At 32.6% G+C, this 22,403-nt stretch overlaps 1 protein-coding gene across 5 annotated transcripts; it reads left to right on the top strand.

The window, feature by feature from the left end:
• Positions 1-2,746: 2,746 nt before the first annotated feature.
• LOC141672795 (uncharacterized) lies at positions 2,747-17,728 on the top strand. 5 transcript variants are annotated; one of them, XR_012555705.1, is made up of 12 exons: positions 2,747-3,161; positions 3,293-3,407; positions 3,493-3,920; positions 4,013-4,241; positions 4,334-4,396; positions 4,957-5,024; positions 14,074-15,203; positions 15,624-15,880; positions 15,966-16,167; positions 16,264-16,355; positions 16,458-16,622; positions 17,097-17,728. XR_012555705.1 is itself a non-coding variant. In XM_074479472.1 (11 exons), exons 6-9 carry the CDS (start codon positions 15,177-15,179, stop codon positions 16,300-16,302), a joined length of 390 nt encoding a protein of 129 aa, XP_074335573.1. In that variant the 5' UTR covers positions 2,747-3,161; positions 3,293-3,407; positions 3,493-3,920; positions 4,013-4,241; positions 4,334-4,396; positions 14,074-15,176; the 3' UTR covers positions 16,303-16,355; positions 16,458-16,622; positions 17,097-17,728. The 5 variants fall into 5 exon arrangements, 2 of the variants coding, with proteins under 2 accessions (XP_074335573.1, XP_074335572.1); XR_012555704.1 differs by lacking the exon at positions 4,957-5,024 and having other exon boundaries at positions 17,103-17,728; XM_074479472.1 differs by lacking the exon at positions 4,957-5,024 and having other exon boundaries at positions 15,759-15,880.
• The last annotated feature ends 4,675 nt before the right edge of the window (positions 17,729-22,403 follow it).

Below are 22,403 nucleotides of genomic sequence, written 5' to 3'. Positions count from 1 at the left end.
TACCAGTGCGATAAAGTTATCCTTTTCATAAACAAATCCAGTTTGAGACATGATCTTGACTACTGGTGCTATTGCTGAGAATGAAATTAATTGTAGAGAGAAAAAGGTTTGCTTATGAAAGAGTTAGATAAATTGCTTGACACTACCCTATAAGTGCACATAGGCAATACTTTTTAGCTAGCGTTGCACGAAAATAGTTGCATTATTTACAAAATTTTCAGTTTATTGCAACGCAGTGGAGAAAGCGTTGCAGTACATTGAAGCTGTCGTTTTTAATAATTGTTAGTGTTCCGCAGCATGCAACAGTAGAGGTCATAGCTTTGCATTAAACATTTTTTTTATTTAATAAATGTTGACGTGGACAAAGAAGCTGAGATGGCATTCTGGACCCACTATGGCACCCACTATTGCTGATGTGGCATGCTGACGTAGAATGTGGGTCCCACGGGAGAGGGCCAACTTTGCCGACGTGGCACGTGTGGGGCCCACACGTGGGACCCAATAATGACATGGCATGCTGATGGGGCTTGCTGATGTGGCATCAGTGGATGCCACAAGTGGGTTCCAAATGTTGATATGGCATGCTAACGTTGCATAAGTGGGGACCACATGCTGACGTAGCAGTTGACGTGGCACTTTAAAGCGTTGCATTTGCTCTCTGGTGTTGCAATAGGTTATTTAGTGTTGCCTTAGCTATTGCACTATTTTAAAAATTTATTATTTAAATTCAAATTCTAATTTTTTTAAAATTATGTTTAATTGATCCAACTGTACGAATCATGTTACCTATTAATTTTAGAGATATGTAATTTTTCTAAAAAAATAGATTTTATATCATGTGCTTTTATAATAGTCAAACCACGGTGCACACATGTTCCCATTACGTAGTCTTGTCCCGCGTGGTGATTCTATTTTATTAATTTTTTTATTCAACGATTCAACCATACGGATGATGTTACTTACTAATTTTAGAGATGTGTATTTTTTTAAAAAAAATAGATTTTATAACGTGTATTTTTATAATAGTCAAATTACATCAAGACGGGTTCGTGTAACCAAGTCTTCTCCCCCGTGGTGATTCTATTTTTTAAAACATTTTGTTAGAAAATCTAACCATACGGATGATGTTACCTATTAATTTTAGAAATGTGTAATATTTTTTTTTAAAAAAAATAGATTTAATATCATGTGCTTTTATAATAGTCAAACCTCGGTGCACACGCGTCCCCAATACGTAGTTTTGTCCCGGTGGTGATTCTACTTTTTTAAATTGTTTGTTCAACGATTCAACCGTAGGGATCATGTTACCCACTAATTTTAGAGATATCTAACTATTTTTAAAAAAATTATATTTCATATCGTGTGTTTTTATAATAGTCAAATTACGGTCAACACTGGTTCTTATAACCAAGTCTTGTCCTGAGTAGTGATTCTATTTTTTTTTAAATTCTTGTTCAAATATCCAACCATACGGATGATGTTACGTACTAATTTTAATGATGTATAAATATTTTTAAAAAATTGATTTTATATCGCGTGTTTTTATAACACTGAAATTCTGGTCAACACGGGTTCCTATTACCAACTCTTATACCTGGTGGTGATTCTATTTTTTTAAAATTGTTGTTCGATGCTCCAACCGTACAGATGATGTTACTTACTAATTTTAGAGATGTGTACATTTTTTTAAAAAAAATTAGATTTTATATCATGTGTTCTTATGATAGTAAAATTACGGTCAATACGGGTTCATGTTACCAAGTCTTGTACCGGGTGGTGATTCTATTTTAAAAAAATTATTGTTTGACGATCCAGCCATAGGGATGATCTTACCTACTAATTTTAGAGATGTATAATTCTTTTAAAAAAATACAGAATTTATATCTTGTATTTTTATAATAGTCAAATTACGGTTAACAGGGGTTTCTGTTACCAAGTCTTGTACCCGGTGGTGATTCTATTTTTTTAAAATTCTTGTTTGATGATCCAACCGTACGGATGATGTTACCTACTAATTTTAGATATGTGTAAATTTTTTTTAAAAAAATTATATTTTATATTGTGTGTTTTTATAATAGTCAAATTACGATCAATACGGGTTCCTGTTACCATGTCTTATACTAGGTGGTGATTCTCTTTTTTAAAAATTCTTTTTCGATGATTTAACCTCACGAATGATGTTACCTACTAACTTTAGAGATGTATGAAAATTTTTTTAAAAAAAAAGATTTTCTATCGCGTGTTTTTATAATAGTCAAATTACTGTAAAAACGGGTTCATGTTACCAAGTTTTGTCTCGGGTGGTAATTCTTTTTTAAAATTCTTGTTCGACGATCCAACCGTATGGATGATGTTACCTACTAATTTTAAAGAAGTATAATTTTTTTTAAAACGAGTTCCCATTAACTAGTCATGTCCTAAATGGTGGTTATAATTTTTTAAAAATTATTGTTCGACTATTTAGTTGTACGGATGTTAATACCTATTGATTTCAGTGATTTTTAATATATTTTTTTTAAAATTCAAATTTATTTCTATTAATATTATTTTCACGTAATTATTTTTTTAAAAATTCAGATTTATACGATATGATTTTTTCAAAATTTAAAACAAAATATACTTAACCAAAATTTTTAATAATGACAGTAATTTATTAATTTTAAAGTTTGACGTATACTCCTAAAATTTGTTTAATAATGATAAGACTTGTGAAAATTGGGCTCATTTTTGTCCCAAAATATGGGTCTCTAATTTCCCTCCAATCCAAATTTCACTAACTTAAATTCTCTCTCCACCTTATCTCTCTTAACCTTATCACTTCCCCCTCTCTCTCGATGTACTCACTTCCCCCCTCTCTCTCTCTTTAGATAAGTTATTCGGATTCCATTTGTTGTGTTTCTTCTGTTGTGGTTGCATTCCACTCCCATTTACAATAGGAAGTCTCGTCATCATATAGGAATCCAAAACCTCTTTTTCGATTGAGGGTTAAGTTTGTGTTTTCTTCAATGTCACCATTTGTTTGATGAAATGCCTGAATGAATTTTATAGCAAATGGTGGTTAAATTAGTTGTAACGATATTTCAAATCAATTGGGTTAGAGATAATTGATTGAATTATGTGGAATCTTGGTCAGAGTCTCCACATCTTGTGGTTGTGCAGTTGTAAGTACTGCATTATCTGTTATTGTTTACTTACTTAATGAGAATGGTCTATTAGCTGCATAAACATTTTTTCTGCTTTTATTTGATTTTTCATCTTGATTAATGGTTTTTTGGTTCTGCTCTTTTTATAGGTGGAAGGCATTAGATTTTAAAGCTCTCAAGTGGAGCTTGGTGTCATACTTTGACAATGAAAAACAAGAAACTGCAATTTCTAGATGGGCTAGGGCTAAAACAAGAGCTTCCAAGGTAACATCTTGATTCATTCATTCATTCATTCATTCATTCATATATAATTTTTTGGATTTTACTATTAACATACCTGTGATTGCAGGTCGGGAAGGGCTTAAGCAAGAGTGAAAAGGCTCAAAAGTTAGCTCTACCATATTGGCGTGAAGCTTTAAGTTTATCTTCTTTTAATTGTAATATTGCACTTACAATCTATTTGTTAAATGCTTATAGATTGATCTCCGACATCACTATGGATACAATTTAACAAGTACTATGATGTCTGGTTTGCAAGTGAAAGTATTAAACCTTTCTTCTACTGATGAGTAACTCGGTTATTGTTTGTGCTTGGTGACATACTTCGCCGAACAGATTAGCATGGATCTTTTTATGTGTATATTTTCTTAATGACCTCTGCCTAAATATTTACTTTTGACAAAATGATGCTTGGATGTTGGTGATGGCAAAGACGTAAAACTTAAACTATATCCGAGAAGGAAACCTCAACGTCAATGTATCAAATATTTGGGACCAGTAAGTTGTAGATCATATAATAATTTGCTTATAGGGTATATTAGAATGTACCTTGGTTTAACTGTTGCTAATAATTTTAATTTCTAAAATAGAATAAAAGGGATGCATATGAAGTGATTTTAGAAAACGGAAAGCTTGTGTATAAACGAAGTGGATTATTTTTGGAGACAATTGAGGGTAAAGTGGATATTTGTTCTTAGCACATCGAGGAATTTGTGTGTGGGAAAGAAGAAGAAAGGAGAATTTTAGCATTCTAGTTTCCTTTCTGGTGGAGCTACTATGGTTGCTGGAATATTATTTCCTTATGGTGGTGTTCTTCAGGTACTTAATTTTACAGTTATTTAAAATTATTTGCATCCAGAAGTCATGTTATTGGTATGATCTAAAGCTTATTTATTGCTTTGAATATGCAGGAAATATGGCCTTATAGCGAGCAATATGGATCTCCACAATGTGGATCTCACCAATATAAAGAGGTGTGCAATAGATAATGACTCATTCTCATTTGATAAGAGCGTTGTAGAAACAATAACAAATAATACATTACCAACAACTGCCCAACCATAAGATATGGAGACTCTAACCAAGATTGCAGACCCGGGTAGGACTTATTATCGAGTCAGCCAATTGATAATCTCTGATCCAATTATTTAGAATCGGTAATAAGTATTCTAGTAATTAAAAAGTCTAAAGCTCATTTTCCAATTCAATTAGAAATACAGGAAGCGATTAAAGGTATGCACCACTCAAGAATAACAACATTGATGACATACGACACTGATAGTGCACTTAAATTGAGAAATAAATGTTGAGGTAATATCTCAGAAATATGTACCTAATCATAAAAAACTTTCTTGATTTTTATCCGACTTCTTGTAATATATAACTAAGCCAATATATGGATTTTCCTCTGGTGAATCTTATGATTCAGTCAATATGTAGATTTTTCCCTGATGAAAATGAAGGGGTAGCTAGGTTATGTTGTATACTTGTACACTTCTATATTATTTACTGACAGATATGATTACTATTACAGGTTTAGTTGCGCTATTTGTTAAAGGCTGCCAGAGCTTTAGTTCCTCTATTTCACTCATTATTAGATTGGTATATGTTCATTTTATATATATTGTGGTATTTATATACTTGAAAAAGGTTAGTATTTTAAGATGTTTATAGTTAAAAGTCGTAACTTAATATTTTATCTCTCTAAAAATAAAATCAGCTTCAACTTTTTGACAAAGATATTGTTATTAACTTGGATAAATTGTTTACTTCACTTGATGAATTGGTGAATATGATTATATCTTCTCAATGTAATTATACTTTAAGCACCATTGAATTAAAGCATTCCACCAGTGATGACAAACAGTTTTGGAACCTGTACAGTTTTGGGACCTGATAAGCTTAGTGATCTATTCTGTGAATTATTTGATTAAGCCGCTTTAACACATCAGAAAATTGTGGTTTTGAATTATTTATCAATTAAAATATTGATTGTTAATCTGCATTTATCACTTCTTAGGAGTCGAGTCATTTTCGGTTATTTTAGCATTATGCTACTCCATGTACTGTGGTATGTGTATGTTAAATTGATTTCTCCAATTTATGTAGTCTCTGTTTTCTCCGATATGTGCTGTTGTGTAATTTGACTATCCTCACATTCTTATTTGACAACCCATTAAGATGGATGAAGTCAAGAAATTTTACCCTCTTTCTGGACTTGAAGCTAACATTACTTTAGTCCCTTCTCTGGTAGTTTGCAACAGCGGATAACTACAATAAAGTTTTAATATGGAACGAAAAGCTGAAAATGCTGGATAATGGAAAGCTTTAATTTTTGGTATCATTTAGTAAATTAGGGATCTTGCGACTTTGGTGTTCGCTTATAGTATTAGCAACAACTAGTATTTTGATTTTTTTCTTTTGAAGTTAGGTTTTATGTACTTTGGAAGTTAGAATTTGGTGTATGTACCTCATTTAGTTTAGTTTAGTAAATTTTAAAACATTTTAGGTGCTTGTTAGGTTGACTGTTGGAAGCCTTGTTTAGAAGAAACCATGTAAAAATAGAACAATTATGTCCAGTATTTTATTTATGAAGGGTTGCATTTGACTACATATGGTGTCACATATAATGAAAAATGATGTTGCAAATGACAATAATGGTGTTACAATTGACTACAATTGGCGTTGCATATTAAAAAAAATTAGTGTTGTATTACATATTGTGGGGCCCACTGCTGATGTGGCAAATATGCGGCCCACTTCCGAAGTGGAAAACAGTGGGGCCCACTGCCGGCGTGGAAAACAATGGGGCCCACCGCTAATGTGGCAAGTGGGACCCCTACTGATGTGGCAAGGTAGGGACCATTGCTGATCTAGAAAAGTGACGTGTCACTTGCCACGTAGGACTCTGGAATAAGGTGGCTTCTTTCTTGTGCAACACCAGGTGTTGTTTCCTTTCTTATGCAAAACTAGAAAGTATTGCATTATGCCATTAGTGTTACAAAAGAGGCATAATACAATACTTTCTAGTTTTGCAGAAAGTGTTGCATTAGGCATCTACGGCCACATCCACATTAGCAACTCTCGTCTAGTGTTGCCTATTATCTAATGCAACACCATTTAGGCCTTATGCAACTATATTGTAGGGGTTGCCTATGTGGATTTTTAGAGTAGTGTGAGAAAGATAAAAGCAAAAATAAAAAAAGTAATTGGCTTTTATATTATCTCATAAATAAACTGTCAAAAATTAAAAAGTAAAATAAAGTAACCTATCAAATTAGCCCAAAATAGTCGTTTAAAAAAAAGAAAATTGTCAAAATTCTAATAATTATCCATCGAGGTATACTTACAGGCTGGAAGTAAACTCAACAGATATTGACTAGAATTAACGGCAAAGATTGAGAGCATTTCGATGGATAAGAATTGAAAGTACCCAAAGTAATAACTGATACTTCGACAGATGATAGGATTCAACGGATATTCCTTTTTCACGGATAATGAACATCCGTCGAGATTTAAATTATGTCTTAGCCAAAATTTCATCTTTGACAGAAAATATCAAATTTTACTCTGGATGCATTACAAATTGCTTAGACATCACAACAAATTAAGAGTAATTAAGCATACCTAACTCACTTACCAACCTAGTAAAGGTGGATTCATCAAGTGGCTTGGTAAAGATGTCTGCAAGTTACTTCTCACTTGGAACAAAATGAAGTTCCACAGTACCATTCATGTCATGCTCTCTAATAAAATAGTACTTGATGTCAATGTTGGTCCTTGAATGTTGTACTGGATTTTCAGTAATTGCAATGGCACTTGTGTTTTGACAGAAAATAAGAATCTTATTCATTTGTAGACCATAGTCCAATAGTTGATTTTTCATCCATAAAATATGTTCATAATAGCTACCAGCAGCAATATATTCTGCCTCAGTTGTAGAAGTAGAGACTCAATTTTTCTTTTTACTAAACCAGGATACTAGCTTATTTCCTGGAAATGGACAGGTTCTTGTAGTACCTTTTCTATCAATTTTATAACCTGCATTATCTGTATCTGAATAACCAGTTAGATCAAAACCAAAATCTCTAGGATACCAAATGCCAAATTTTGGTGTTCCTTTAAGATATCTTAAAATTCTTTTAATAGTTATTAAATGAGATTCTCTAGGATCAGCCTAAAATCTAGCACAAAGATAAGTAGAAAATATTATATCTGGTCTACTGGCTGTTATATATAAAAGTGAAACAACCATACCTCTATAGCTTGAAATATCCACAGACTTTTCAGTAGTGTTTATTTCAAGTTTAGTTGTAGTGGTCATGGGAGTTTTTGCAGACGTCCAATCCATTAAGTCAAACTTCTTTGAGCGATCATATATATATTTGGTTTAACTAATGAATATTCCATCACTAACTTGTAAACAAAGAATTTAGGTTAGTTCTCCCATCATGCTCATTTCATATTTACTTTGCATCAATTTGGCAAACTTTTTGTAAAGTTTTTCATGTGTAGAGCCAAATATAATATCATCTACATAAATTTAAACAAGTATACTAGAGCCATTAACATTTCTAAAGAATAAAGTTTTATCAACAGTATCTCTTCTAAAATGGTTTTCTAAGAGAAACTTTGAGTACCAGGCTTTAGGTGCTTGCTTCAGTACATACACTACTTTCAAAAGATAGTAGACATATTCTGGAAAATTGGGATCTTCAAAACCAGGAGGCTGACGGACATAGACTTCCTCCTCCAAATCTATATTTAGAAAGGCACTTTTAACATCCATTTGATAGACTTTGAAATTGGCATGGGCTGCATAGGCTAGAAAGATTCTGATGGCTTCAAGTCTTGCTACAAGAATAAACTTTCATCAGAATCTATTTCTTCTTGTTGACAATAGCCCTGAGCAACCAATCTAGCTTTGTTCATGACCACTATGCCATTTTCATCCATCCTTTTTCTGAATACCCCCCCACTTGGTTTCAGTAGGATTCTTTCCTTTAGGCTTGGGTACTAGCTTCCAAACTTTATTTCTTTCAAATTGGTTTAGCTCCTCATGCTAAAACCCAATGAGGATCCAACAGAGCTTCCTCTACCTTTTTAGGCTCTTCTGGTGATAGAAAGTTGTTATATAGACATTCTTCTTGAGTTGTCTTCCTTGTTTACACTCTTGAAGATGCTTCACCAATAATTAATTCAAATGGGTGATCTCTAGTCCATTTTCTCTGTTAAGGTAGATTATCTCTAGATGAAGAGGTCTCATAGTTGTCTTGATGAGTGATTGACGTTTGAGTAGAAGAAACTCCCCCAGTGTTTGTTGATCTTTGACTTGAAGTTGGGGTTCTTTCTCATTGCGATCTGTATTGGATTTCAACTACTATTGATGGCTCAACAAATGTTGATATTTTCCTTTTAACGGCTGATTCAGATTATCTTTCAATGGATGATGCACTTGGTCTTTCGTCATATATTAAATTATGTGCTTCATTTCACTATACCATATATGGACTATTGTAACATTTATTTTTAGTATTACAAGGTAAAGTGTTACCATAAATGATTTAAAAAAAATTAGCCTACATATGCCTACACATTTTTTTAGTGTAACCATTGTTATAATTTGGTGTAATCATAGGTATAATGAGGCATCCATGGTTACACTAAATTTGGTATTACCATTGCTTTCAAAAGAAATGTAACTAAAACCTGAAATGTTGGGCGGGACTTTAAAGAAAAACAGGATCGAAAGTTGAAAATAATTAAAAACAGAAGGGGGGAATTATTATACACTCACATTCATTTCTCACTCACTCACTGAAACTCCCTCTCACTCTCACATTCTCTCAAATCAAACTCTCACCTCACCTCACCTCTCACCACTCAAAATTTCCGTCACCTCACCTCTCACCACTTAATCTCACCTCTCACCACTCTCTCGAATTAGGTGTGGACTCTCAAACGGGTCTTCAATTATGGTTTCAATCGAGTCTTGAATCTGAAATTAGGTATGCTCCTCTCTCTTTTTTTATATGCTTATGTGGTTTCTATCTGATTTTTTGTTTGCATCTCCTAGTTTCACTACACCATAAGTGGCCTCTTGTAACGGTTTTTTCAGTGTAACCAGCTAAACTGTGACTATAGGTGCCTTAAAATTATTTTTAGCTATTTATGGTTACACTTTTTTCATTGTAACCATTGGTCTAATTTAGTGTAACCATAGAGAATATGACGCATCTACGGTTACACTTTAACTAATGTAACCGTTGGTCTTAAAAATAGTGTAACTAATAACTGAGTTTATTGGGCGGTTGAATGAAAATGAAATCCAACTGATGAGCGGGAGGCTTGAATTAATTAAAAAACACAAGGGGGAATTATTACCCCCAACTACTACACTGTCCAAAAATTAAACACTCTCATTTCTCACTCAACACAAACTCAAAACTCACCTCTCACTCAAAATTAACTCACACTCTCATCTCAGTCACCCTCTTACTCACCTCTCACTCAAAACTCAAACACTCACCAAAATTAGGGATTTGAATCAATTGGAGTTTCAATCGAAGTTTTAAAATTAGGGATTTGAATCAATTGGGCTTTCAATCGGGTCTTCGGTTTTGGGTCTTGAGTCGGGTATTGGATTAGGGATTTCAAACAAGTCTTCTACAAGTATGCTTCCCTCTTTTCTCTCTGTTTATGAATGTGTTTATCTTTTTTTTTATGTTTTCTCTCTGCATGTGATTTGGTTTGTATTACATGTGATTTGTTTCTTTGTGATTTATGTTTTTTGGATGGGGTTCCTCATATAATCGAATGGTGTGTTTTTTGTAATTTTTTGGTTGTTATTTTTTGTTTTTTTGTTATTTTTTGTGATTTATTTCTGTTTTTGGTTGTGATTTATGCTAGAAATATTATGTTTCTGAGATTGGTTTTTCGTAAATCCATAACTTTCTTTTGTGCCCTTGTTAGTTTTATAAATTGCCACTATTTGGAGTACTTTAGCTTATGTATTCATATTCATATTTCCTAAATTGCCCTAGGAAACTCTGTTTAATAAGAACATGAAAATATTTTTGATAATATTTGTTATATTTTAGGTGAATATTGGCGAGGGTAGGACTTCAATTAGTATGACTGTTTCGAGTGTTTATGATATGCAATGTATGAGTATAAGTATGACTGCCCTGCAACTAAGATAACATATATGCATTGTTTATTAGTTATTAGCTAGGTTCCCCATATATAGTCTGATTATGTTGGTCCAGAGGACTACCGTAATTTTAATGTCGCCTCGATATGTAAATTAGGAATGATTCTCTATTTAGGTCTGTTGTGATAGTCGAGCGTCTAGGTTGATGCACACGTGCCTTCCACTTTTAATTTAGCTAAAAATATCACCAAAGATCTTGGTCTTGACTACAAGAAGATAGATGCATATCCGAATGATTACATCTTGTATTGGGGTGATAATAAAGATAGAGTTTGTTGCAAAACTTGTGGTATTTCTTGGTGGAAAGGTGTGGAGCAAGGCCAGGAACAAGAATTGGACGTTAACAGTAGTAGAATTCCTGCCAAAGTAATGAGATTTTTTCCGCTCATCCCAAGGCTACAACGACTGTATATGTGCGAAGATTTTGCTAAAAAATGGTGTGGCATGCATTTGAACGAAAGAAAGATGGGAAGTTACGACATGCGGCTGATGGTGAAGCCTGGAAGACCATGTATGCCAAATATCCTGAGTTTTCAACAGAACCTCGCAATGTTAGATTGGGTATAGCTACAGATGGGTTCAATCCGTTTCGCAAGATGAGTGCCACACACAACATATGGCCAATTGTAGTCGTGAACTACAGCCTTCCGCCATGGATTAACATTAAACCATAGAACTGAATTCTCTCAACAATTATTCTTGGTCCAAATGATCCGGGGAACAATATTGATGTCTACATGCAACCTCTGAGTTGAGGAGTTGAAAGAGGTGTGGAAAAGAGGGGTGGAAACTTATGACGCTACAACTAATCAGAAATTTACATTACGAGCAAGTGTTCTTTGGACAATTTCTGACTTTTCGGGATATGCAATGATGTCGGGGTGGAGCACAAATGGGAAGCTTGCGTGCCCAGTTTGCCATAATGAAACATCGTCGATGTATTTGAAGCATAGCAAGACATTGTGCTATATGAACCATCGGAAATTCTTAGCCCAAATCACAAGTGGAGATTTGACAAAAGAAGATTTAATGGTGAAGTAGAGACTGGAACAAGTGCTCCTATGTTAACTGGGAGACAAGTTGCCGAAATTCTCAATGGTTACCAGAATTCTTTTGGTAGGGTGGGTAAAAAAAGAAAATTTAGTTGCGATATCAACCCTTGGAATAAAAAATCAATCTTTTTTGACTTGCCATATTGGAAGGACAACTTAACTCGGCATAACCTTGATGTTATGCATATTGAAAAGAACATATGCGATAGTGTTTTAGGCACCTTGCTAAACATTGGTGTTAAGACGAAAGACCATCTAGCAGCTAGCTTAGATTTGCAAGATCAAGGTATTAGGAAGGCGCTTCATCCTATGCCCTCTACTGATGGAAAAAATCTTGAATTTAGGGCGGCAAAGTTTGACATGACGAACAAAGAAAAGGAAATATTTTGTTCCGTTCTTCAAAATGCGAAATTCCCCTACGGTTTTGCTTCCAACATTAGCAAATGTCTGCAAGATAGGAAAGTGATGGGACATAAGAGTCATAATACACATGTAATTATTCAATACCTGTTAAAATTTGCTATCAAAGTATCGTTAAAGCCCGAGGTTGCAGTACCCCTGATCAGACTAGGTGAATTTTTTAGATGCATCTGTTCTAAAGTCATTGAGTTGGATGAAATAAAAAGGTTGCAAGAGGAGATTATTGAAATACTTTGTCAACTTGAGAACGTATTTACAAATCCATTCTTTGACATTATGGTCCACCTACCGGTACATTTGTGCAAAGAAATTCAATATGGTGGACCAGTCCAGCAAAAATAGATGTACTTCATTGAACGATACCTCGGTGTATTAAAGAAGTATGTCTGTAATAGGAGTAAACCTGAAGGATCCATTGCAGAAGGTTACCTTGCTCATAAATGTTTGACATTCTATGCAAGGTTTCTCAATGATGACCAAAACAAATCAGTCAATGAGTCTCCAAGTGTAAATGCAGAAAAAGGTGGGTATGCTATCGGTTTAGGGAAAAGCAAATATGGGAAGGACATTAACTTAGGTGAAGATACTTGGATCATGGCTCATAGGTACATTCTGTTTAACTATGATGACAAAGAAATGGAAGACCTAATTGAGTAAGTCCCCTAAATGAAATACTTGACAGAACACTTCTTAAGTAAATAAAATAAAATATGAATTAAAAAAACTAATAAACCATTTATGTGTATGATTCCAAGAAACATCATAAGTTATTGGACTCCAACTTGGAGAATATTGCGAATTTTATACAGTATAAAACTGAAAAAACACGTACTAATGCAGTATGTGAGTGGTTCAGGTCTGAAATTAGCAAAAAAATGAATATTTCAAGGGAAGTAGCTTCCTTAGCAAAGGGTCCAAGATGACAAGCTAAGCGGTATAGCGGGTACGTAGTCAATGGATATAGGTTTCATACAGAGCAAAGAGATCGCAAGTTCACCATACAAAATAGTGGTGTCTTCTTGACAGCCCTATCTACTAGTTTCACAAGTTCAAAAGACACAAATCCATCAGTTGGGGAAGTTAGTTATTATGGATCAATTCAAGAAATATTAGAAATTGAGTACTGGGGAGCCTTTCGTGTTTTTCTGTTTAGATGTACATGGTATAAAGATGACAAGGATTCATTTGGTTTTACTCGAGTTAATTTTAACCGAGTTTGTCAAAAAAAATGATCGCTATGTCTTGGAAACACAAGTGTAGCAGGTGTTTTTTATTGAAGATCCCGTTGAAAAAAATTTCAACTATCCTATTAAGAAGTTGTCAGCTGAGATTAATGATACACAAGATAACGACGTAGTTGAAGATGATTTATATGGCCAATTTTCAAATGACACAATTTTTTGTTTTATAATTGAAGAACAAGCGGATCAGGAAAGTAGTTGGTTTAGGAAAGATGTTCCTGCAACACAGATTCGCAATCCATCATATTGGCTTCATGAAACTAATAATCATTGACTTGGTACATTTTTTGTGAAACTTAGGCATAATTAGGTATTAATTCTGTGAAATTACGCATTATTTTTGTAAAAATTAGTCATTATTACTGTGAAAATATTAGTAAATTTATTGTAAAAATTAGGTCTTATTTCTATGAGAATTAGGCATTATTTGTGTGAAAATTAGGCATTATTTATGTGAAAATATTGGTAAATTGATTGTGAAAATTAGAGATTATTTATGTAAATTACATGGTAATTTAATTGTCAACTATGTTTTTGTGATTACTTGTTTTATGTTTATATTAAGTCTGAAATTAACATGGAAATCATGCATATGTGATTTGTGTTAGTCAAATATTTGTACGATCTATTTTGTTTCAGTCTCAAATAAACATAAGAATTTATGTTATGTTTTAGTCAAGTAATTCAATACATTGACTGATCTCTGTTTTCGTATTTTGTTGCAGGATGGACATCGACAGTGTGAAAGTTTAATTGCACCACAGTGGAGAATTCATGAAGACCAGGTACTCTGGTGGTAAGGTTGAAATTTTTTACGTGGACCGTGATCGTCTTTCTTATTGTGAAATGATGGATTATGTTAAAGAGCTAAATTACAAGGAGATTGGAGGATTATATGTTAATCGCAGAGGGTGGACACTTGTGACAGATGATCAAGGTGTAAATGAAGCAACTCGTGACAAATCAGATGTCTCTTTTTACATTGACAACATAGTTGACAAATCTATACCTCCAATGAAGTAAATGCAGCCTTTTATGATTGTAAGGCCAAGATCAAGCACTTTCAAAGTGGTGGAAAATAATGTCGATAAAAGGACTTTTGTGACACTTAAGGATATTAATAATGAGAAGGAACGAAGAAAAAGCACAAGGAAGAAACTGAAGTTCAACACCTATCATGATGTGAGTTCTAAATACCAACCAAGTCCAACAGGTGCAGTTGAACCAAGTCCAAAAGCTGCAGTTGAACCAAGTCCAAAAGTTGCAGTTCAACCAAGTCCAAAATGTGCAGTTGAAAAAAGTCCAGAAATTATAGTGAAGGACATAGATGGGAGCGGAACCGGTGCTGGACAAATCACTTTTTTGGAATCTGGAGGGAGTAGAGAGATGCTAAAGGAAGTTGAAGGTGATGGATGTAATGACTATGAGAAGAGAAGGAACAAAAATGTTGCAAAAAATAAAGCAAAGCTTCAGGCGCTTGGGTTGTGCAGAACTAAGCCGGCAAGTGAGACGAAAAAACGCAAAGCCAAACAACCAAATGAAGATGGAGCTGAAAGTGATTATATCTCTGATAATGATCAGGAAGTTGGTGAACAAAGTTACCATGATGAGGATGATATTGGCAGTTCAAAGATATATTTTTTTAATCAAATCATGTTTGTAGCATCATATCTTCTCAATACTTATGATACTTGCTGACAAATGTAAATTCATGTAGAGACAAAAAAAGGCCAAGAAACAGAGAGTAATTCCAAGTAATTCTGGTGGCCCCCGAACGCGTGGTCAGGCTAATAAACTGGTTGAAGAATCCCAGAATAAGGAACCAACTATGGGGTCACCTGATCATGTTGATGAGGTATACTTGAATTTTATGCATTTCAATTTTAGTGTATGATTCCTAATAAAATTGAATTAAAATATTAAGTCAAAAATAATACGGCTAAAGTAGATTATATTGGAGAAGGTTGTAAATATTTCTAATAAATTTATAATTTTAATGATTATAATTTGAAGATAAATGAGACGCCAGTGCTTACTGTAAAAGAAAAACTACAAGCTTTGAAATACGGCCTTGGTTCTATGGTTGCTTATAATGAATTACGGAAATGTGAGAAACTTGGCATTCATAAGGAGATCCCGAAGCTTGAATCTGGAACGCAACAAGTGATATCAGAATCGAGTAATTTTATGCATAATATATTTTCATGCTAATTAGTTACATCATATTTTAGGCATATTTGTTTTCCTGCATTTGATATTTAAAACTGATGCATAGGAGGATTAGGAGATACACCTGTTGGTGAAGCTCGAAAAAGAAAGAGAGGGAGGACCAAAATGAACCATGTTCATAACAATACGGAGAAAAAAGTGATCACCCTGAATGATCAATTTCAACCTGTATCTTGTGGAGGAAAGTGGTCAATTGCCGAATTTAACAACTTTTTGGGGACAACCCTCTGGCAGTTCGTGTCGCTCACGTGTGCTAGTTGGTATCAAGTTCCCGAAAAAGAGCTGTTATGGGAGTATGTCAAGGTGAATTAATTTTCATGAGTTCATTATTTGTGCTACTATTTTTTTTATTTTTTATTATTTATGCATTTTTTGTTGTTTTTTGTAGGATAAATACATTATTCCGGAAGAGGCTAAATCGTGGGTTTTTACAACCCTGGGTGATCAGTTCAGGAGCACCAAAAGTTAAAAACGAGATTATTATTCTAAAATATGCTACGGATGAGAAGAGGTTAAGGCATAGGCCGAGGGATGTTTCTCTTAAAAATTGGAAGATTCTTTTGACATATTGGGGTGACGAAAATGGTCAGGTATAAACTGTATATTTAATTTCTCCTTATTAATTTTGTGTCAACTGTCTCCTTAATTACGTGTCAATTTCTTTTTATTATGTGTTAATCCAATAGGAGATAGCAAAAAGGAATGTGGAAGCACGAAAAAAGTAATAGAGCCACATACAACTGGGCCGAGAACTTTTTCCCAAGTTACTAACAAATTGGTAAAAATTTTGTGACTCACTCAATTTCATTTTAATCATCCTAAATAGAAACTGTTAAACTATTTTCTGCACTAAATTGTACTTTAACTCTATGAATTTCAGCTACTTGACAGACTTGATAAATTGCACCTGGGTATTGATGATGATGAACTGGAAGAGTTGTTAAAAGTTTCTGATGCTGATGTGTATTTGGAGACGCATAAACGAGATGACAAACACAGTTACAAGTTACCAGATGAGATGGCTATAGTCGTTAATGAAAAAATTGTAAGTTTATTTTATAGATTTCTAGCTGATTATTTAGATTTTCTAGTCTTATGATACATTAATTCGTGATATTTTGTTTGCTGAAATTAGCAAAAAAAAGAAGCTAAAATCGGAGCATATAGTACTACAGGTTTAATTAATTTAGTATAGTGATTATATGTGAGTTGAAATTAATTATTTTAAAAAATAATTAGTTAAAAAACTAAGATAAAAAAGATAATAAACTAAGATACATATAAAATAATGCCTCTACAAAGTTGGATTACAAAAAAGATAATAAACTTAGATAGTACGTATAAAATAAAAATCTTGGAAATATAGAAAATTCCCGTTCAAAATGACTATTGCTAGATAGATTCCCTAAAGTCTATTGAATTTCATGAACTGTTATTGTTTGGTTCACTTAGAGTTTTCATCTTGTCTGCTGGACAGTTTGTTAATAGTGGCTCTTATTTCATCTTTATACATGCCAAGGTTCAGAAAACTCTGCAAACTGATGGTGTTGACGCTACCAATGAGTTGGTTCATGACACCAAGGAACACCACCCATCTTACATGATTGGAAGGCTAGTTTGTAAAAAATACCAAAAACCAAAGTCTCCAAGAACACCGCGCACAATATCGGTTCCAGTTCTAGTTCCAGAGCATGACTATGCAAAAATTCGGGCCCAACTTCAGAAAGAGATGGATGAGAAGCTTGATCAAAGGGTTCGCGAGATGATGAAAATATTGGCAGAGCAAAATCCAAATTTGAACAGCAACCTCAATGCTTTGGATAAATCTACAGAAGATTTGGATGGGTCTTGATCCGGGTGAGTCTGAGTAGAAGTTGTCATGGTTACCCTTTAAATTTTATGAACTAGTGCGTTGTTCAGTTGGAAATGGTACTTAAATTTGGTGAGGGTACTTAGCTATATATTATCGGTATTAGATGGTATCGATTTGTTTTGCTTGCCTTGGATTGTTGTAGTAGTTTATTTGGATTGCCTTGGATATATTGTTGGCAGTAGTTATATTTTTGCTGCTTATGTATTGGATTGTCATTGTGGATTTTAGATTGAAATGATTGTTGGTTATGTAATGGGAAGTGGTATTTTCAAACACTATATTGTCTTCTTTTTTTAAAATAAAGTGTTAGCATAGCCTTTTAATGTGTAGCCACTATGATGTAAATGGTCAGAATTTGATGTTAGTAATACTTTAAAAGTGTAGGTAAAGCCAACAAAAACTGTTAGTAAAGCTAAATAATGTATATTAAAAACATGTTACCATATATAAAAAGTGTTACCAATGAAAATAGAGTTTTTCAAAAAAGGCGTTTTGGTAACAACAATTTGATGTAACAAACAAAAATAATGGTGTGACTATAAGTCTATGGTTACATTACTCAAAATGTTACTATAAATGTGAAAGTGTAGGCGTATACCATCTATGGGCACAGTTTTGTCAATGTAACCTAAAAACTGAAAAGTGTAACCATAGACCCCTAAGGTAGCGACCACATTTGTTACGAACTGTTTTTTCACAAAAGTGTAACCATAGCCCTTTTTTTAATGTACAACCACACTTTTTGGCCTTCAACAAAACTTTTTTTACTTTTATAATAGACCACTTATGGTGTAGTGTTTTAATGTGAAATTAGGGCTTATATGTTCTGGTTCCTAAATATATATTGTTTTACACAATGGTATACTTGAAAAACTATTGCCCAACACTAGATTATATAGTTGTTTTATAAACTATTATATATAATTGACTACCGATAAGTTCGACTTTTTCGAGTTAATATCCTGTTTATCATTATTTTTTCAATTTGTAAACATTTTCGATGATCCAATTGTACGGATGTTTAAATCACCCTTTCAACGATCCAAACATACGAATGTACTTCCAATACGAATATAATTACCATTGATAATATTCTATTAATTTACAATATTGATACCCTTTATAGAAAAAGATGTACCGATGTGCTTTTATATTATTCGAAACTTTCTTACTAAGCATTATCAATTACCCCCAAACCATAAACTTTAAACCCTAATTTCAACCCGATTAATTTAGAAAATTACTCTTTCAACGATCCAACCGTATGGATGATAAAATCTAACCATTTTAGGGATGTAGTTTTTTATTATTACTTTTGTGTGTTTTATATTAGTCCAAGTTATTATCATTACCGTTGAACTACTTTCATAACCCCTAATCCATAAATCCTAACCGTAATCCCTAAACCCTATAACTATTTTGTTATTACGTAAACCTAAGTATCATGTGTATATGTCAGTGTACGTAGTAATATTCTTTATTGTACATGTACTTGTAAAATATATCAAATTGTTGCATATGAATGATAGAATTTAAATTTTTCATAATTAGGACTTGTTTTTTTCCGACTTATAATTCACCTTATGAGTCCATTCAACTTATAAGTGGAATTTATGACCTATAAGTTGATAAGTTGAATGTTAGTAACAATGTACTTTTTTCTGAACCTATTTTGATTTTTCCTTTTTTCATAAACTTTATTTTTGAAAATGTTAATCTAATCTAAAATTAACGAATTTTAATTGGATGTTGAATTGTTGAATTATGATTTTACTGAAAACAAATGTAAATTTATTTTATTGAAAACTTTGTAGTTTCTTATTTTGCAACAAATTAACAAATTACAAGGTAAATTTGTTGCCAAATAAGAAACCACAATGCTTTTAATAAAATAGCTTTACACTTGTTTTCACTAAAATCATAATTCAACAATTCAACATGTTGGTAAAATTCATTAATTTTAGATTAGATTAGCATTTTAAAACATATTTTATTTAAAAAAATTAATGAAAAAAGAAAAATCAATAAGTTCAGAAAAAATTATGTTGTTACTAACATTCAACTTATCAACTTATAAGTCATAAATTCAACATATAAGTATTAAATTTTAAAAATCAAGGGCATGCGGTTTCAGTTTCGGGTTTGGCCAAAAACTCCCCGGAACCAAACCGCGCTACACATAGTAATTACAACTGCATTTTTAATTATTTTCAAATTTTCCAAACAAGGACTTAATGTCCTCAAGTATTATATGTTCAATAAATATTTATCCTCAAGCATCTCTGTTAGTGTAATCTATATAGTTATTTATTGATTATAGCGATACGTTTGCATGAATCTTTAATTATATGTTGCCTACATAGTTATTCGACGTGTTCAAATCAGATTATCGAACTTTTACGGTAGAAAAAAATTAACTTTTATGGATAACATCGAATGTTTTATCAATATATACACTCGCAAACATCGAACTTTTTAAAATTAAAAGTTTGACTAGAGAGTACTGCTTATTTTTATTTTAGGTTATAGACAACGGTTTAGGACAAAAACCATTACTGGGGAAACTTATTAGACAACGGTTTGGATAAGAAACTGTTACCCACCTACTAATTAAATAATATTACCTAGAATAATGATTTCAGGTAGGAACCGTTATGTGCGAGTATATCTTACAACGGTGGCTAAATTAAACATTTGTTAGTCTGTTTTGTAAAAATATGTACAAATATATGGATAAATTCTATATTTTTTAATTCTTAATTTTTAAGTTTTTAAGAAAAATATGTAATAATTAATATTATTGATCACTGGATTAAAGCAGATATGTATCTAGGTCGTTGATAGGAAATGAAACTTTTTTAATTTCTCTCTTAGTTACCCTTTATTTTTTTAGTATCCCCCAAAATTTTATATACCAAAGTTTTATATCCCGCATCTGTTACTCTTCTCCTACATTAGTTACTCCCGGACATAAGTTATTCAAGTCCCCAACATGATTTTTTTTCTTCCATCTAAATGATTTTCTTCTCTATTCACGGTGATTTTCTTCACACGATCTCTTCTTCCATTCGATTGTACTGGTATGTTCCTAATACTAGCCACTAAAGCCTAATACATGCCTAATATATGTTAGAAACTATAAAGCCCTCATCTATATTTGAGGGTTTTTTGTTTTTACATATTTTCAATAAGTTTCTAAAACGCTCTTCGGTTTATTTGGGGCTTTTTGATTTATTTTGGAACTCTAAAACCCTCTTCAACTTATTTGGGGTTTTTTTGAATTTTTATTTTTAATTATGATTTAAGCATAGTGATGATGTTTGTGAAGATTCTTTAAGCTTATGTAGAGTGAATATGAAACGAGTATGATGGGGGAATTAAGTTACTTTCTTGGACTTCAAGTTAGTCAAAGAAGTGATGGAATCTTCATTAGGCAAACTTTATGTGAAGGATTTATTGAAGAAGTTTGGTATGGTTGATTGTTCATCTGAATCTACACCTATGTCTACAACTACAGAGTTGGATGAAGATAAAAAGGGCAAAAGTGTATATATTTCAAGCTATAAAGGAATGATTGGATCTTGTTGTACTTAAGTGTAAGTAGACCAGACATCATGTTTGCAACATGTCTGTGTACAAGATTTTATACCAATCCAAAAGAATGACATTTGATGGCTATAAAGAAAATTTTCAGATATCTAAATGGGACTCCAAACTTGGGATTATGGTATTCCAAGTGAACAGGTTTTGAAGCTATTAAATACACAGATACAGATATTGCTGGATGCAGGGTTGACATAAAGAGTACAAGTAGAAGTTGTCAATTTCTACGACAAAGACTTGTCTCCCGGTATAGCAAGAAGCAACAATTTATGTCAACTTCTAAAGTAGAGGCTGAATACATAGTTGTAAGCGGTTGTTGTGCTCAAGAGCTTTGGATTAAAAATCAGCTAATGGATTATGGTCTAGTGTTAAACAAAATTCCTATCATAAATGATAACACTAGTTCAATATCCATTATGGCTAATCGTGTTAATCACTCTAGGATAAAGCACATTGATGTAAGATACCATTTTATTAGAGAATATGCTATAAATGGTACCATTGAGCTAATTTTTGTTCCAATAGAAAAACAGTTAGCTGATATTTTTACTAAACCTTTGGATGAAGCAACTTTCACCAAACTTGTTGGTGAAATTAGAATTTTAAATTCTTCATCCTAAAGGCAAGAACTCAGCTAAATGTTTTGCAGCAGATTAATTTCTAAGGGAATCAAAATTAATTTGATTTAAATAGAAATTAACTGAAATATGATTTATAAATATTTTATAAATATTTGTATATTTATTTTTCAAAATTCAAATTTATTAATTTCATTTTTTAATACATGAAATTAAAACTAGGCACAATCAAAAACAACAAAAGTATATAGAGAACAAAGTTCTTGATAAGTTTAATTGACTTCTCGACAAGACATTTTGACACTTCTCGAGTAGGTTCTCGATAAGTCATTTTTCTGACTTCTCGAAGGACTTCTCGACAAGTTTCATTATGAATTATCGGTAAGTCACTGTAGAGTTCTCCACATGTGTTAACTCATAGGGTTCTCTACAAGTAATTTAGACTTATCAATATTTTAGAACTGAAATAATTTGATTTAATAAATTTTTTTAGTGAAATACTTTTGGTAAATTCATTCTGATTTTATTTTGATTGACTAAAAAAAAATTAGAAAAACTCAATCCATTCAAGACAAACTAGGTATTTATTGGACTTCTCAATACATCATTTTTAGTTCTCTATAAAAGTCAATAAAATAACATATCGATATGTATCTAATTTCAAAAATATGACTTCTCAATAATCAAATTCCAAACTTCCATTTTTAGTTCTCAACAAGTCATTCACTTTTACTATAAATTCCTAGACATCTCGACATACACATCTTTACAC

The sequence above is a fragment of the Apium graveolens genome, chromosome 7 (genome assembly GCF_009905375.1).
Source record: "Apium graveolens cultivar Ventura chromosome 7, ASM990537v1, whole genome shotgun sequence".
NCBI lineage: Eukaryota > Viridiplantae > Streptophyta > Magnoliopsida > Apiales > Apiaceae > Apium > Apium graveolens.
This window is presented reverse-complemented; position numbering and strand designations above follow the sequence as displayed.

Excerpts from the sequence above, each read along its gene's own strand:
- LOC141672795 (XM_074479471.1), top strand. The coding sequence starts at position 15,729 with ATGATCAATTTCAACCTGTATCTTGTGGAGGAAAGTGGTCAATTGCCG. Across the intron at positions 15,881-15,965 it reads TGTTATGGGAGTATGTCAAG|GATAAATACATTATTCCGGA; the intron begins GTGAATTAATTT and ends TGTTTTTTGTAG. Across the intron at positions 16,168-16,263 it reads GGGGTGACGAAAATGGTCAG|GAGATAGCAAAAAGGAATGT; the intron begins GTATAAACTGTA and ends TTAATCCAATAG.